Source organism: Akebia trifoliata, chromosome 6, assembly GCF_017979445.1.
Source record: "Akebia trifoliata isolate Shusen 1 chromosome 6, ASM1797944v1, whole genome shotgun sequence".
Taxonomy (NCBI): domain Eukaryota; kingdom Viridiplantae; phylum Streptophyta; class Magnoliopsida; order Ranunculales; family Lardizabalaceae; genus Akebia; species Akebia trifoliata.
In genome coordinates, this window is record NC_141380.1 from 25,658,310 (window position 1) to 25,676,745 (window position 18,436).

The 18,436-nt window shown below is 33.8% G+C and overlaps 1 protein-coding gene and 2 pseudogenes across 10 annotated transcripts; 2 read left to right on the forward strand and 1 right to left on the reverse strand.

Moving 5' to 3' along the window:
- Window positions 1–6,786: 6,786 nt before the first annotated feature.
- Window positions 6,787–8,365, reverse strand: LOC147400506 (UDP-glycosyltransferase 92A1 pseudogene; annotated as a pseudogene).
- Window positions 8,366–8,801: 436 nt separating this feature from the next.
- On the forward strand, window positions 8,802–10,760 carry LOC147400507 (nudix hydrolase 19, chloroplastic-like; annotated as a pseudogene).
- A 2,058-nt stretch (window positions 10,761–12,818) lies between these two features.
- Window positions 12,819–17,798, forward strand: LOC147400508 (mannan endo-1,4-beta-mannosidase 2-like). 10 transcript variants are annotated; one of them, XM_086446209.1, is made up of 7 exons: window positions 12,840–13,490; window positions 14,412–14,483; window positions 14,728–14,929; window positions 15,670–15,727; window positions 15,863–15,961; window positions 16,981–17,055; window positions 17,423–17,798. In XM_086446209.1, exons 2-5 carry the CDS (start codon window positions 14,473–14,475, stop codon window positions 15,910–15,912), a joined length of 321 nt encoding a protein of 106 aa, XP_086302335.1. In that variant the 5' UTR covers window positions 12,840–13,490; window positions 14,412–14,472; the 3' UTR covers window positions 15,913–15,961; window positions 16,981–17,055; window positions 17,423–17,798. The 10 variants fall into 10 exon arrangements, 4 of the variants coding, with proteins under 4 accessions (XP_086302335.1, XP_086302336.1, XP_086302334.1 ...); XM_086446210.1 differs by lacking the exon at window positions 12,840–13,490 and adding an exon at window positions 16,774–16,877 and having other exon boundaries at window positions 13,497–14,483; window positions 16,962–17,055; XM_086446208.1 differs by lacking the exon at window positions 12,840–13,490 and having other exon boundaries at window positions 13,497–14,483; window positions 16,962–17,055.
- Window positions 17,799–18,436: the final 638 nt, after the last annotated feature.

The following is an 18,436-nucleotide window of genomic DNA, read 5'->3' on the forward strand; positions in this document are numbered from 1 at the left end:
TTATTCTTCTTTGTCTTTTTTTGTTTTAAAATGTATTTGCAATTCAAGTTTTGTTCCTTCTACCTCGTAAACATATTTTCTTGGCAATCAGTGACATGGGTCGTGCTCTTTAGAAAATTTGGCTTAAATGTTCATATCATATAGTTCCTTGATTACACAAAAATCTGTTGGACTGTAGTAGGTTAATATTGATATTTTTTTTTCTGTTGCAATAAACTATATCTGTCTTGCTTGTTAGACAAGGAGAAAGCTATGATCTTTGTCCCCCTAATCCTTTTCTCCACTCTTTGTCTCATTGAGTTTGAGGTTGTATTTAAATAACATTGCTACTTAATTAGTCTCTAAAAATATAAAAACCACTCTTAAATCACATTATTTAGGGGGCAGCTTTAAAACTGCACTTAAATTACTATTATTAGAGGTGATTTTCATTCAGCCACTAACAATATAAAAATCGTCCTTAAATCATATTCTTGAGAGGCTGTTTTTAAATCGCCATTAAATTATTATTATTAGAGACGATTTTCAAACAGCCTATAAAAATATAAAAAACGCCATTAAATCACATTTAGAGGCGATTTTAAAACCACCCTTAGTTGGCCAATAAAAGTAATTAGTAACGCCACTATAATGGGAGTTTTGACTAAACCGCCCTTATATATATTGGAGGCGGTTTAGACAAAATTGGTGGCAGTTTAAAACTGCCTCTAAATACCTTATATTTTGTAGTGTATGCAACTGGTCGCTCCCTAAGAAAATATATGGTACTTAATATTTATTAAACAAAAAATTACTTAATAGATTCATAATAAAAGATTTTTCCACTTAAGTGCCGCCCTAACTTTTGTCTCACCCAGTCATTGAAAAATTTTCAAACTAAGCATTCTTAAATGAAATTGAAATACCAAAAATACCCTTTCATATATGGGTTGGGTTCCATTGACTCAAGGAATATGAACCATGACCTAATTCACGATATTAACTGTGTAAATACAAAATCCAATAGTTAAGATAAGTATAATTGAGATATACATCATTGGGATACTTATAGAAGCCCAATCGCTGGATATCGTTCTCTTGCATGAGTGGTGTGTAGTTGGTCTAAAAATACCCTTTTATATATGGGTTGGGTTCTATTAGCTCAAGAAGAACCATGAAGTAACATAGATCTTGATTCTTGACCATATAAATATTAAATCCAATGGTTAAGATAAGTATGATTGAGATATACATTATTTGGACGCTTATAGAAACCTATTGGGTCGTGCTAGAGTGACCTCAAGATTGTACCTCATATTGCACATCTTGACGTGAAAGTGGATAGAAACCATAGTTGCTTTTTCACTTGTATCTCGATGAAAATCATCTATGGTTCCCATTCACGTTCACATCAAGATGTGCGATGTGAGATACAATCTTGATGTCACCTTAGCATTATTCAAACCCAATCATTGGATATGTTATTACATGATCGGGATCATGTGTTGTTTCTTGAGTTGACTGAATCCAACCCAATTCAAAAAATGAAATACATATCCCTCATAAAAAAAAATTGCAAATTACACAAAATAGTCCTTAGTACTTCACAAAAATACATCTCATCATAGATACATTTACTTGCGTATAAAAAATAAAGGGCACAGCATATCCATCATCAATTTTACTACAAAATTAAGAACTTTTGTATTTTAATTTAAAGCTTTGCTTGTTGTAGCAGTTACATAGGAGAAAGAAGTTTTTGAGAAAGTAGTTTTGCTTGTTAAATGTTATAGCAGTTACATGGGAAAGAACACTTTTGAGCAGACTTACCTAGTGTCACACACACACACACACACACACACACGCACACACAAAATTTACTTCCATTTAGATTATTTTTGAGCAGTTATCGTGACAATTTGACCTTTCTATAGTGGATAATTTGGATTTTGGACTGTTACCTCAAACCTAGTTGAACTAATATTTATATTTTTGATGTAATGGTTCTTCCTTGATTTCAATTGGTTTATGCGTTTTTATAATAAATTCTTGTCTTTTATATAATAAATTCTAAGGGCATTTTAATCTTTGTATTTAAATGTCTTGTTTGTAATAAATGGTTTGAAAATTAATACCAACAATACTTCTATAAATTTTTTATATTTATATTAATACCATTGGATCAAGACTAACATACCCTTGTCTTTTTCACCAAAAGACATAATAAACAAGGGTATTATTGTAAAGTGAATATGGTGGAGAGTGGTATTACCCCCATGAGGTCTTAGACGTCAACATTTCCTATATATATATATATATATATTTGGGGGCATGTTCAACACCTTACTATTTACCCTACGTTTTGCCCTACGTGTTTTGTCCTACATGGGTTAAAAGTTTTGGAATGGGTTAATTTTTGGTGAGGATGATCTATCTCCTCACCAAAAATCAGCCTATTCCAAAACTTCGAACCCCATAAAAAATGGACAGTCCATGATTCTTCAACTTGTAAACATGGGGTTAGAAGTTTTGGCATGGGTTTATTTTTGGTGAGGATGATCTTTTCACCATAGAGACCATCCTCACAAACAATCAGCCCATTCCAAAACTTCTAACCCATGTAGGACAAAACACATAAGGAAATTAGTAGGGTGTTGATGTAGAGACCCCATTTTTCCATCCGCCTGATTAATCAACTTGTCAACCCGATTGCAATGATTCCCAATGATGGATGTTATTTCCATTGCTTTATTTTATTACCAGAAATATTTCAAAAATCCAGATGAGGTATCTCGAACTGATAAAACTGTAGAAACCACGCTACACTAGAAAAATACGACCCCAGAAACATAGAAATCATCATCTTGCAGACAAAAAGAAGTTTCAAGATAAAAATCACTAAAAAATGATCAAATTATCAAAATACCCCTAACATCAAAATATCCTTAAAGCCTACATTACGCTTAGGAAAACCCATTCAAACACATAAAACAACAAATCGAAACTAAAGAAATCATTTCGCCAATTTTAACAGAATTTAACAAAATTACGAAAATGGCCCTCATAAAGTTCACGACCATTTCACACAAAAAATTTCATAAATGACACAAACTAATATTTCCATTGAATTTCTTACGAAAAATCGATTCTAAACATCCTGGAACATAAAAAAATGACTTAAAACGCGAAAAGTCCTCTTCGGGGCCAAAACGATAATTTCATAATTTTTATAATTAAAAATTTCTAAATTAATAAATAAAATATTAAATAATTAAAGTAAAACATTAATGAAATTAATTTAAAATTTTGAACTAAAAAAATCGATCAATCAGACTCTCAGGCAAAATTGTTGAAAGTTCGCAAGATATTTCTTTAAAGACCCCTCCATTTGGAGGTTCAAAGAATTAAAGATATAATAGATGGGGGTCCTCCAAAAAATTAAAGTCAATCAAATATGACTAAAGTCAAGGTATTAAAGTCAATCAAGTAAGACTAAATTCAAAATTAAAGTCAATTAAGCAAGACTAAAGTCAAAATCTTAAAGTCAATCAAGTAAGACTAAGGTCAAGGTATTAAAGTCAATCAAATAAGACCAAAAGTCAAAAACTTAATAGAGTTATAATTAAATAATAACTCTATTTAATAGAGTTCTAACTAAAATATAACTCTACCTAAAATAATTCTAATTAAAATACAACTCTACCTAAAACAATTCTAACTAAAAGAATTCTAATTAAACACTAATTCTATCTAAATCAACCCTTAAAAAAAATCTATAAATAGAGGTCCTCACACCCTATTTTCGTATCAAATCATAAATCCTAAGAGAAGTAGGTCAAAAAGTCCCCCTAGCCTCCCATAAACCCTAGTTTTGAAGTCCCAACTCCTTACCTAACACCCATACTTCGATTTTAGCTTGAAAAACACCTAGAAGCCCTTCAAAAACACCCCAAAATCCATAAAAAAAATTCGAAGAACCCAGATCTAAGAAAGAGATACCTTGCCTCGGAGATCAGAAATCAGATCCGGAGACAGAACGAAGCGAGGAGTACTATACAAGGAGTTACTCAATCAGATCTGAGGAACGATAAAGTTGTTTTCGGAAATGTATAATTTCTTAATTTTTTTTATTATCTAGGTCTTTTAGCAATGTAATTTATTTGGAAAATTAGTAGAGACCGGCTTTGGTCGGGAGGGGTTGGTGCCTAACACCTTCCAACCTCGTAACATGATCTCCGGACCCTTTTTTCTTTCGTAGATTAGTAATGTTTACCTTTTTTAGAGTCAGTTTGGTTCCTAGACCGTAATAACTAGGTGGCGACTTCCAAACCTCAAGGGTCAAAAGCGGATCTGCGCACCCCGCGGATCGAGGGCACTTTCAATTGAACATTTTCATATATATATATATATATATATTGAGTTCGGGCGAATTGGGCAACCCAAGAGCTAAACTTGATTTAAATTGATCAACAATTTTTCTCTCGAACCCAAGATCGAATTTCTTGTGCCCAAATATGACCAAATGTTGCGTTGAACCAAATGGGTTCGGGTTTGGCCCGCCCAAGTTGTAACCCTATCCTCTACCTTCCACTGTTCTATCATCTGTTTTGACACTGTTCTATTTACTTTTATGACTGTAGAAGGTGAAGGTAATATTGATACGTTATCTAGACCGTACACATGTCTTAGCAGAGTAAGTGGTACCTGCGGCAGGCAAGTAAAACTAATCTTGTCCAGCAGTAGGGTAAACCAAGTTAGCAATGCCTAGTATGTCTGATAGGGCAAGACAACATAGGTAGAAATCTGACCTGCTTGGTAGGGCAGGCTAAGTCCGAATATCCGGATAATTTCCGATTACGCATGTCAAGTCCGAAAATCTTGGAAGAGATCTCCGAAAAATCTTGGACTCTTCGAGATTTAAATTCTGTTTAGGATCCTTACAATCAGGGGATTCACCATAATCGAATTCCGATTAAAGGAAGAACCCTGATTTGAGGGAAGGACCTATAAATAGAGGAATCAATGAAGGAGAAAAGATCTTTTTTGGGGGCCAAACTGAAAGAGAGAACAAAAGCTAAAACTGTTTTTCTTTGAGAGGGGTATTTCTACAACTTTAACTTGGGTGTCAGAGAATTATTGGTAGGTACCACACCAGTGCTTACAAGAGGGACCAAGGAGCTACTTCGGATTAGTAGGGCAGGGTCAATCAAGGTGAAACTCGATTCTGCCTTTACAATGACTAATAGGACATCATTACATTCACTATGCATGACTGATCAGTATTTGATTGGGTCACACACTTGAGGTACTCCATATCCACTATTTACTTTCTTTCTTATACACATTTTTCTCATTCTCATTTTGCCTTTGTTTTGATCATTTCTTCTATTGATGTTGCCAAACTTGTCATTGTTTGCTGCCTTCTTGCCATTTCCACAACAAAAGGATGGTCTCTTCATCACTTAAGTGTTCAGGCTGCATTTCTTCATGATGATCTACATGAAGAAATTTACATGCCTCTTCCACCTGGTTTCACTCATCTAAGGGGTGAGCATAGTTTATCGCCTCAATAAGTCTTTGTACAGCCTGAAACAGACTTCTCAAAATGGTTCGACAAATTAGCCTCCATGCTACGAAAAATTGGATTTACTCAATCTTCTACTAGTTACTCTCTTTTCACATGTGCTCATAGCTCCATCTTCACTGTTGTCCTTGTCTATGTAGATGACATCATTGTTTCTGGCCATAATGACACGTCCATACATAAGTTGAAGTTGTTCTTGTAGCAACAATTTCATATTAAGGACCTTGGGCCCTAAATTATTTTCTTGGCATTGAGGCAGCTCTTTCTCCTAGTGGGATTTTCTTTAATCAACAAATGTATACTTTTGATATATTGATTGAGCTTGGAATTTTAGGTTTGCCCCCTCACATTTTCCTATGGAATAATATCATAAAAGCCTCATTGACGACAACCCCTTCCTCAATGATCCAGCCATGTATCAACGACTCATTGGTCACATTATCTATCTCATGATCATGAGGCTAGACATCGTCTACTCAATTAATATTTTAAGCCAATGTATGCACCAGCCCCGTCAAAGTCATCTTGATGTTGCCATACGTGTGCTTCGATACTTAATTAAAATTTGTCCGGGTAAGGGCATATTTCGTTCGTCAATGAATAGCACCTTAAAAATGATAGCATACTCTTATTTGAATCAGACCAATTGCCCGATGACGCACTACCACATGCTACTTCACCATTTTGAGTACAAGCCCAATATCTTAGAGAACCCCTTGATCCTTCACTGAAGCTTAATATCGATCCATGGCAACTGCTGCTTGCGAACTCACTAGGTTCAAATATTTCCTTCCTGATCTTGGAGTATCACATCACCAACCAATGCACCTTTGAGTGATAATCAAGTTGTATTGTCGATCTTTGGAAAGATCAATTTAATCATTTATTACCTAAGTTGGGCGTTACCGATCTTCACGCTCTAACTTGAGGGGGAGTATTAAGATATGTTAAGAAAGATACCACAATCTTTTGTGATTGTCCTCTATTAAATGAGGATATTCCTCATAGCTGTGTAATCTTTCTAAATAAGGAAACTATTGTAATCTTTCCATTCTCTTCCTCTAATTGAGGATTTGGTTCATATATATGTAGCATGCAATGAATGAAAGACACATTCTACAGAACTCTGTTTCTTAACATAATGTATCAAACCTAATATTAATATATATATATATTTTAGAAAATCACATTAGACAACATAACTTGATCGACACATTTTATTCGACTCAGATTGTTTTCTGGTCGATTCATCCTAGTTTCAAATTGTAGATTCATACATTGTTAAAGTTTTGGTCTCTCTTTGCCTTCCTCATACTCAGCACTGCACTAATAAATTCATCAAATGATCTTGCAGAAGAACCCTTGAAACCTTCATCATCTTCTTTAATTGCATCCTTAATCATCTCCTTAACTTGACGAGCCTTTTGCCTCATGCACTCACCTTTCTCAGTCCCATCCATCATCAATTCAATCACTCTCGCTATCTCTTCATGTTTAATGTCACAAGCATTCCCTCTAGCAATCTCAACACACACACCCACCTCTTCCTCTAGTAATTTCGAATTGTAATATTGGTCTCCAGAAATTGGCCACCCTATTATAGGGACACCATTGCTCAGACTCTCCAAGATCGAATTCCAACCGCAATGACTCAGAAACGCTGAGGTAGAATTATGTGATAAAATCTCCAATTGTGGCGCCCATTTTCGTATTAAAATCCCTCTATTCTTCTCTTTGATTCGATCTTCAAATCCTTCTGGAAGCCATTCTGATCTAAAATTCTCATTGATGTCGAACCCAACTGGAGGTCTAACGACCCAAATGAATTTCTTCTCGCTAGCCTCCAACCCGATCGCTAATTCCATCATTTGTGAGCTAGAGATGGTGTTCTGTGAACCAAAACACACAAACAAAACCGAAGACGGGAATTGGGAGTTGAGCCAATTGATGCAGTGGTCGTGATCGATATTTTTGTTGTCTGTTAGGGGAAATCGAGTCGGCCCAATGGACCAAACTGGCCGACCACCAGTTTTTCCTTTGAAATATGTTAACCCGGTTCGATCAAGTTCTTCTATGGTGTTAAATAACATTCCATCTGACTTGAAACACAGAGGGAGCTCTCTTTGGATGTAGAGAGACCAAGAATCGGAACCATCAGCGTTCTTGATATTCGTAGCGAGTTGAGATCGATGAATTTTCGAAACATTAGGAAAATCAGGAAGAGAGAAATAATCCGAATTCGTTGCACAATGAGGAAGATTGATCCAAAGAGAGAAGTACACCGCCATACCGTAAGCACCACCCGCATTGAATATTGAATGAAAAATGTTTAAACGATTGGCGATTTCGACGGTCCATCCAAAGAACATGTCAGATATGATGCAGAGAGGAGGGTGACCTTGATTTTGATTGGTGATCTTTATGATTAGTTGCTCAAAGGAAGGTTTAAGAGATTTGGAGGCGTGAAGGAGGTCTGAGATGAGAGGGTAAGGAAGGACATCTGTGTTCTCTGAGTTGGGTGGGAGATTGTGATCTGAACTACAGAAGGGAAGCTCAATGAGGCGTATAGAGGTGTTGGTAGGGAGAGATGTATGGAGTTTGGTGATATTTTGAGGGGTGTTGACAAAGATGATTGTGTAGTTGGTTTTCTGTTCTAGTTGAAGAGCTAAAGCTAAGAATGGTCTTATGTGACCTTGAGCCATGAAAGGAAACATCACCACTACATTTTCTTCTTCTTCAGCCATGGAGAGAGAGAGAGAGAGAGAGAGAGAGAGAGAGAGAGAGAGAGAGAGAGTTTTTCTTTCTAAGGCTGCAAAATAAAAGTTTGGCAAAAAGATAAGTCTATTTGTGCCAATGGCCCAATACATGAATTTAGATTTCATCGTTCTGTCCTTTTCTCCCTTGTCATTGAAAATATGATGAAGAGAAATTGAATTTCTCCTCTTCCCTTCTCTTTTTTATTTTTATTTTAAAGAGTTTTTTTTTTCTCTACTCTCAATCCAAACGTAAAAAGCCTCCAATCACATCGATCAGTAAGGGGCCGATTGATTGCACTTCCAAACGCAGTTTTACTTGCGTTTGCGTCTAAAAACTGAGATTTACAATTATTCATGTGTTTGATAGTGCTTCTAAATGTAGCGTTTTGAATTTAGAAACGCAAATTTGTGATAAAAAACGATGAAATGAAAAGCGCATAAGAGGAGCTTTGCGCAACCGCATTTTAAAACGCTCGAGTGAAATGACGAAATTACCCTTCGTCATATGTCGTATTTCCACGCACAGTCCACGATAAAAAAACCATCTCCTGCCTTCTCTCTCTCTCTCTCTCTCATCGATTTCAACAGCAGCAGTGACCCACCTCGACAACGACGACGGCGACCATCATTCTGATCGAAACCCATCTACAACGACAACGTTGTATTGAAACCCATCAATGACGAGGACATAAGCCTTGAACCTAAACCCATATTCTCCAAATTCAGCTCTTGAAACCCTAAAGACCCTAATTTTGGAGAACAACACCCATGAATGGTCTTCACCGAATTTCAAGGTCTTGCCCTTCAGGAAAGGTAGGCCTTTGGCCTGTTCTTTGGATTCTACCGAAAATTCCCCACCAGTTTGGAATCTGGGTTGGATCAATTTGGCTGATTTCAAGCATATTTTGGAGAATTCTGAATCTCATTTAAATGCGGATTCGTTCGTCTACCTTGGTCAGAGTTGGAGAATGATACTGTTTATTGGGCAATCGATATGTCGGCAGATGGCGGTTCTGTTCCTAAATTGGATGAGAGACAGTTCTGCTTTGTTGAACTGCAGACTTTAATGGTTGCCACCGATTGGACTGAAGATCGCGCAATGGGGGAATTGGCGATTTCCGGTCATGTAAGTGATGCTTTGTGTGAATTTTGGATTTTTAGTTGCACTGTGAGCATTAACAATTTTGAACAAAAAATTAGAAAATTTGGGATTTTTAGTTGCTTTGAGAGCATTAACAAGTTTTAACAAAAAATTAGTATATATGAGATTGCCAAAGATATACTGTCTTGATGAGGATGATTTTGTTTTTCTGTTCTATTATGAATTTCATCAATATTTTTAATCAATAATGTCTTGGACATGATTCAGCAATTGGTTTTTCAATATCTGATTCTACGTAAATGAAGAATTTTAAATTTCTACAAATATTTTTTACAGGTAGTATTGTACTTAGATAGGCTAAGATGATCATTTAAATCCTGTTTTATAAATCAGAACATAAGCCCAAAATTGAAGCCTGGCAAACTGATTTACTCCCTATGGTGTCCAATCCACAAACTCATATTTGGGCATTTGTTGAAATCTTATCGGGATTTTGAGTTGAATTATGGTCACTTTAGAAGTATGGGTGACACTACATAGTATTGCAAATCCCATTTATAAAGTGCTAAGGTTTGTCAGTGTTGAAAGTTATGTATGGATTATCTTATTTTGGCATTAAATCAGGCTAGCTCTGCTAGAATGGCACAATATGTCACGCTTTTGTGGGAATTGTGAAGAAAGAACAATCCCCATAGATGCTGGGAGAAGGAAGCAGTGCTCAAATGAATTGTGCAAAAAGAGAGCTTATCCTCGTGTTGATCCAGTATGTTATGATGTCCACCGCTCTCTTTTGATTTTGATCGGTGTTTGTATTATTTATAGAGTTGAAGCTTTCTATGCTGCGTTGTTTGATGTTGCCCATGTGGGTATCGAATTCTAACGGGTTGTAATTATGTTAGTCATCGATAAAGAAAATGACCGTACACTTTTATGTGGAGTTGCCTTGCTGGTTTTATTGATGTATTGTTGTTATTTTCATAATATTTTTCCAATTAAATTGTCAACTCTAAATCTGACATCCGATCCAATACCCCCAAACTTGTGGTTGTTTTAGGCGATTGTGAGTTCTAACTAAGCACCATTTTGATTGGGTTTTTAATATATGTGTATCCACACTTCAATTTAATATTTCTAATTTGTTAAAAAATGGTTAGTAAAAGATTGTATCATTACCATTTAATGGAAGTCTGGGTTGGAGTATTGATATGTAACTTACACTTGTTCTTAGCTAGGAGAAAGCTTGGAAGAGGCTGTGAGGAGATAGACATGGGAAGAGACTGGTGTTGAAGTGGGCGAAGTTGTCTATCATAGAATTATAAACTTTTTAAAATTAAAATAATTATTTTCATAAATTTTTAATATAAATTTATTATATTTATCTATATTTAGTGTAATTATATATTTATAGGGGTATTTTAATAATTTTTGATGCATTCTACGTACATTATGTTGGATTGTGTATTATGCAGGTATTTTGTTTATCAGAAAAATTTTATATGTTTATTTTTAAGAGGAGATGCTGCCGAAATTTCTATAGAATTATAAATTTTTCTATAATTTTTTTTAGATTTATAAACATTTTAAAATTAAAATAATTATTTTTTTAATTTTTTATATAATTTTATTATATTTATATATATTTAGTGTAATTATATATGTATAGGGGTATTCTGGTAATTTTTATGCATTATGGTTGCATTATCAACCTTAAGGGCATTCTGGTCATTTTACCCTACTACAGCAGATTTTAGAAGCTGTATCAAACAGTAATTACCAGATTCTAGTCAACAGCAGAGCAGTTTTAAAAAGCTCTATCAAACAAGTTTTTCAGCTTTTCAGATTCTGACAGCAGATTCTGACAGTAGAAGTTGACAGCAGTTTTAAGAAGCTGAATCAATCAACACCTAAAATTTTCCTTTTCCAAATAAAAGCAGTGCAGCTGTGTTACAGTGATGGCATTGAGAACTCTTCGTTTCCTTGTGATCCACGAGTTAAGTCATAAAGCTGTTGCCGTTGAGCTTGGTGTTTAAATGTGATGTGATGTTAAATATTTAAAAAAATAATATTTTGATAAAAATTAATTAAATTAGTTCCCTACACAATTTACAAATTGCAGAATATCTTATCGAGCATTTGCTGAAAATTGAAAATTTCATGAGATTGTAGTCTACTCATTTTCATTCTAAAAACAGTAAATTATCATTTCTGAAATAAAAAAAATTAATTATACAAGAAAAATTAAAGTTTTTTTTTATCATTTACTAAAATTCAAACGGTAAAAATATATCACTGTTTTATAAAATGGGAAACCCTATTCTGAAGTTAACCAAGATGTTTTAATTCTAGCAATCATAGTAAAAAAAAGACAACTTTTGAAAAAAAAAAAACATGTTTAAAACACACCTAATACCTTTGACGACTAAAATAAAAAAAATTTGATTATTTTGAAAAAAATCAACCAATTGTGAGGATGGTCTTTATGGTAAAGAGATCATCCTCACAAAAAATCAACTAATTCTGAAACATCTTACCCAAGTTTATAAGTTGAAGAATCGTGAACCGTCAATTTTTACCATTAATTTATAAATCACTTTTATTGGAGTTAGAAGTTTCAGAATGGATTGATTTTTGTGAGGATGATCTCCTCACAAAAAATCAGCCAAATTTGAAACTTTTAGGCCCATATAAGACAAAACTTTAGGTGTTGAACTCGACTCATATATATATATATATATATATATATATATATAATATATATATATATATATACTAGATTTCACTTATGCCTACAACATAGGCATCGTCTCTCAAGTGAAAGTATAAAAGTAAAAAAGATTAAGTTGGAGGGATATTCTTATAAAAAAAAAAATTGAGATTAAAGAAATAAAAAGATTAAAAATAAGAAAGTAAATTAAGGGGTAAAAGAGAAAATATAGTGAAGTTAACGGAGGTGGAGAATAAATGAAATAAAGTGGATCCCAATAAACTATAACGTGATGGAATGGGTATTATTAAAAGAATAAAATGAATAGGATAAGAGATGAAAAATATTAAAGTAGATTAAAGAAGTAAAAGAGAAAATATTGTAAAGTTAGGGAAGGCTTTCCGATTAAGGAGGTAAAAGTAGGAAAGAAAATAGAGTTGAAAATATATTATTAAAAAAAAATCGGGATTAATAGGTAATAATGAAAAATAATAAATTGGATTAAAGGGGTGAAAGAGAAAATATATAAAAATTAGAGGTGTTAAAGAATAAAGAAAATAAAATAAGTTCTATGCAACGTGGGTTAGAAGTTTTGGAATGGGCTGATTTTTGGTGAAGATGATCTCTCACCAAACACTATAGGAAATTGCTTCTATAGCAACGATTTGCAGCGACGGTCACATTTAAACCCTCATTATATCCATCTGTAGCAATAAAAAAATGTGACCGTCGATATATGGAAGTAAGGAAGAAGGGCTCTTCCTCTCTCTCTCTCGGCTCTTACTCTTTCATCGTGGTTACTTACTCTGTTAAATCGTCTCCTTATCTAATATTAGTTTTTGACAGAATCAAAACTCGTTCTCCTTTATTTTTTATGCAAGTTTCGGATTCAAAACTTGGTCTCGTGGTCGAACGAAGACAGAACAATCGAGAAGAAACCTTTGATTTCTCTAAATTTTTTATTGTAAATCGATCTCTCCCCTTCGATTTGTTTAAATCTTCAATTGGAAATCGATCTCTCGTCTTCTATTTCTCTTAATCTTCGATTGTAAATTGATCTCTCATCTCCGATTTTCCTAAATATTCGACTGTAAATCAATCTCTAATCATCTATTTCTCCAAATCTTCGTCCCATCCTCGGTTACTCACCATTGTCGATTTCAAAGTTGTGCTTCTCCTATTCTCACAAAACCCTACTCGTTTCTCATATTTGATTTTAAAGCTGGCTTTTGATCTTTGTTTCACCAGAAGAAGAAGAAGAAGAAAAAGGGGCAGTAGAGGGATCTCATTCTCGTTGGTTGATTTCGAGAACGATTGAAGTCAAAAGAAGATAATGATAGAAGATCTATAAAAAATTTCAAATTTGTAAGTCCTTAAGAAGAAACATTAGTTTTCTTCAATTCCATCATGATAAACCCTAGTTCTTTAATTTTTTATTGATTCAAGTAATTTAATTTGTGATTTTTGTTTGATTTGAAACCCTAGAATCTGTAATTTTTTCCAATTCAAGCTGTTCATTTCTGTTTCTCAATTTATTTTTGATGGATAATTAAGCTTGAGCCCTAGATATGTTATGGATTGGAGATTAACTTACAATAGTAAATCAATGTAAATTTATAGTCAATTAAGATTCCATATAGCATATCTTACACCCTAATCGAGTTATAATGTTTCCATTAGGATTTAACGTCGAAAAAACCTTCTTCTATTGTTGGTCTCTCCAGTGAAAGAGAAGAAAGAAATTTTATTTATTTATTTTTTATCCTCAAAATACCTAGAGAGAGAGAGAGAGACACACACTGATTTTTCCCCCCAAAAAAGTTTTAAAAGTAAGACTTGTTCTATAGATATTTGATTTATCCAATTTCAAAAGGCCCAAATACCTAGTTTCCCATAAAAGAGAACTTTATAAAAATTATGAAAATGAAAAATGTTAATATTGTTTCTTTTTGGTCTCCATAGAAATGAAAAATATTTTTCTTATATGTTTTATAGAAATATTTAAAAATTTAATTCCATGGTTGAAATGGATAATCCTTGGGCTTTGGGAGGTAAGCTAGAGGTACTAAAACTTATAGCATCTGTAAACTAAATTATCACAATTAAGTGAAATATTAGTAGATTTTCCACATCCCATCTCCATTTCTTTTTTGACCAAATTATATAGGCTGCGAGTAATCCTTCCTTATATCATGTTCTCTTAATTGTTTTGTTAATATTTGTAAGTAATCTTTGACTAAGCAATTCATTGTAGTAGTTAATGCTTGGTTGAATTTCTTTATGTAGGAGGATTAGTGACATAAATGGCACCAGAAATGTCTTTCCACCATTAAGTAACTTGTTAAACATGACTAGCCTGTGAGTTGAATGCTTATATAGAGTACTACCAAACATTGTTGTTGAACATGTTTTGGATTTAGTATTTTAATTTTTTTTTTTTTTCAGTCACATAATTTGTTAAGAGATCTAAGACACCAAATCTTGATCTACGTATCCAAGATTTTTAGACTTTCATGGTTTAGAGCTTAGAATAGATACCAATATCTCTGTTAGTTTTGATCCTTTTGTTGTTTTCTTCTATTTTTGTGAGGTTCTACATCAGAGAGAGAAAAATATTGGCAGGACATGGGCTGTTGTACCCAATTCTTGGTTTTACATCTTGTGTTGCCTTCATTTACATGTCTTTTGGGGACTTGAGATTTGATTATTTTAAAGAACCTGAGATGGGTTTTGTGGGAAGGAATGGGACACAATTCATGGTGGATGGGAAGGCATTCTATGTGTATGGGACACAATTGATCAAGGTAACTGAAATAAGTTCTTCTATAAATGGAGATATTGTTGTTTGTTATTTATCAAAAAATATATATAGTAACTACAAATTAAATTGTTGAGTGTGCCATTGTATAGTAACTGTCATGCACTTATTTGGGTAGCAGTCTTTTTTTTTCTCCTATTTATATGATTGTGTAAATACTTCCAGTGTTGGTAGAGTTGACTTTGTTAGTTGTGCCATATTTTTGGGTGAAAAAATACTTCCAGTGCTGGCAATTTGTTATGCTTCTTCTTTGCAAGCCTTTAGGCTTTCAAATCTCAAGAGATAGCTAAGGGTTCCTGCATTAGGTAGGGCTAGGCTTTAAAATCTCAAACAGCGTTAAATTTAAGTTTTCCACGGTGTATTATTTTCCTTAGAGTTGGCCATGCAATCAAACACGCCCTTAAGAAAAGCAAGATTAAGTTAAAAATGCTGGACATGGATATGGCTCCCATTTGAAGTGTCCAGGTAATGTAAACTTTAGAAGACATGGTCATGTTTTGAGTTGTGTATTTTTTCCTATCTTAGCTTATCTACTACACTCTCTTAGTTGTATTTTCAATTAATTAATGATGTATGATGTGTACACTTTAAGCTGGCAAGCTGAAATTAGGAGATTTCAATCCATATTGGTTTGGGTTTTCCTTTCACTCTTGTATAATCTTCAATATAAAGATTTATTTCTACTAATTTTCACTTTGCAATGAGTGCATGAGTTTGGAATTGCAGCTGCACACTCAATGTTCAATCAGATATTCTTGTTCATCAATGTTCAGCTATTCAATAGGTAAATTGGTTCAACTTGTATTTTCTTGTTGATCCCATTAAATCTGTTATGTAGTATTTTAACCAAACGAAAATGAGTATAACTATGTTGCTCTTGTCACCGTGTCCTTATTTACATTCTTTTCATTTTCCTCAGCCTTCTTTTGCAGCGTTTGTGCTGCTCACCCAGTGATGTGGAGTATGTAAAAGTAGGCTTACCTATTTAGAAAAATGGTGCATTGAAGTAACTGATGAGGTATCATGAATCAATCCCTTTATTCTGTTTATTGTCAATTGTAGTTTTTTTTTTTTTGTAAAACCTTTTTCTTACTAACATAGTAAGATTGTGAGCCTTACTAAGGAGGTTGTTTTGCTCAAATGGATTACCACATGAGAAATTCAAAATCACAGCCCTCTAAGTTTCATCGAAATACAGGAATCTCACTCCCAAATACTATCGAATCCTATCAAACTCTCCTCAATTACTAATCCAACGTGTGTTGTCCATCTTAGACAAGTCTCATAAGAGAAATTAGTATATGAATCGATCTTGAACTTATTATTTCTTTTGAAATTTATAATCCTTGTACCATTAATCTATTCCCTGCCAATCTACCTATAGAGGTAAAGTACTTGAAGTTCCTTGCTACCTATAATAACAATAGTTTTATGTGTTATTATTATTGCCAACATCATCATTATTTCTCTATTGGCCCTAGTGTTATTTAGAATTCTGTTTCTTTTGTTTCTGAAGGTTATATATTGCCATTCAAATGTTTCACTAGAATATCTTTGTAGGATTGTGCAATTCTGCATCATATCTTTGCTTGGAACTATGGGCATTTTTGGTTACTGTATATGTATTTATGAATATTCTAAGACAATTGGGATAGGCTTTTAGCTATGTTAGCTCCTAACACAACTAATGAACAACTTACATTTCTTGGGTTCCATATATGCATTCTCTTGGTAGCATGATTTGTGCTAGTGTCTGCACCGTCCAAACATTTCACATTACGTTGGTGTGGTTTGCACTTGGTTTTTGAAGTAGGACTTGGTTTTTTCTAGGGAAAGAGTGTCGGCAGATAGTACTTGTGAGGTATTTTGAAGTAGGACTTGGTTTTTTCTGGGGTACAGTAGTTTGCATGACAAAATATTTCATTTGAGTACATGTGAGTATTTAAATGGCTTCTCATTTCATCCTTTGAGCTATATATTATCTCCTAGTTTGGTTGTTGAACAATTTATATGTTTAGGTTTCCTTCGTTGCTTTAGATCTAGAAGCGATCGAAACCACTTGGCGCCATGGCTGCTGCAAATGCTCCAGTCACCATGAAGGAGGCCTTGATGGTGAGTTCTGTTTCATCTGTTCTTTCTAAATGTTATGGATTTCACGTTTGTTCTTTATATTTAGCTGAATTAGTGCTAAAAATCGTGTCTTTGGATTGGTTTTTATAGTTCAATTTCGTCTTCATTTGTATGATTCTAGACTGTAATTTGTTTCTAAACAAGTCCTAGATTATCATTTTTCATCTATAAGATATTTGCAATGATTTTGTTGCAATAAAGCTAACTTAGAAATTGGATCTGTTCAGATCTATAGGATAATTCTTGATCCGATTCATGCACAATAGATTCATCTGTTCAGATCTATAAGGTTTGATTTTTTAAAATTCTACTTATGATCTTCTATTTTTTTGATTTTTCGTGGTTGCAGTTACCGAGTGTTGGAATTAATCCACAATGGAATCAGACAAGTATATATGCATTTGGGAAACATCACCACAAAATAGTGTTGTTATCACGACAAGTAAGGCGAAGTATTGTAGATTTGAGGGAGGCACGCTACTGATGATTTCTTATTTATATTCTACAAAACAAAATAGATGAACTTGCAAATTTGATAATGAAGAATGGAGGTTGTCTTGTATGCAAGTGGTGTCATAATATACCGGCAAAACAATCTTGGCCCAACTATTGTTGTGTCAATTATGTTTTCTTATAGTGTGGCATCTGGAATGCTTATTGCAGGAGTTTCAAATTGTAGATTAGAATTTGAATTTGGCAAATAGATTTTTGAAAGTTGAAGATAAGAGGGGCATTTGGGTCTTTTCATATTGGTAATAGGGGTCAAGGTCATTAATTTCAAAACATGGGGGTATTTCCAATATTCAATAATACATAGGGTGTTGGTGTAAAATTAATTTTTTTTTTTCAAAAACTTTATAGGGACGGCCAAAACCGTAGCTAAAGAATAATTTTTTTATAAAAATAATACTTTATAGCGACGGCCATGTACCTACACATAATAGTTGGCCGTTATAATATTTAGCGATGGGGTATTTAGCGACGACTACCCTGAACTGTCGTTAAATGTTTTAGCAACGGTATTTTGTACCTATAGCGACTGTCCCGACCGTCGCTATAGCCCTATTTTACTATAGTGAAATAATGGGTAGTCCACAATTCTTCAACTTGTTAAAGTGGTTTAAAACACTATTGAATGTTATTGGATCTAATAAAATCGATGGCATACAGATGGAGTAAAAATATTAAAAATGTGCCCCAATAGTGAACCTATGCATATTGAGTCGGGATTGGGGAAATGGTAGAAAACATTGAAACAAATAAGATCAATAATGTTACTATCATAGCTAATAAATTCTCCAATGTTTCAGATATTAAATCAATAAATAAGAAAAGAAAAAAAAAAAAAAAAAAAGACCTTTAC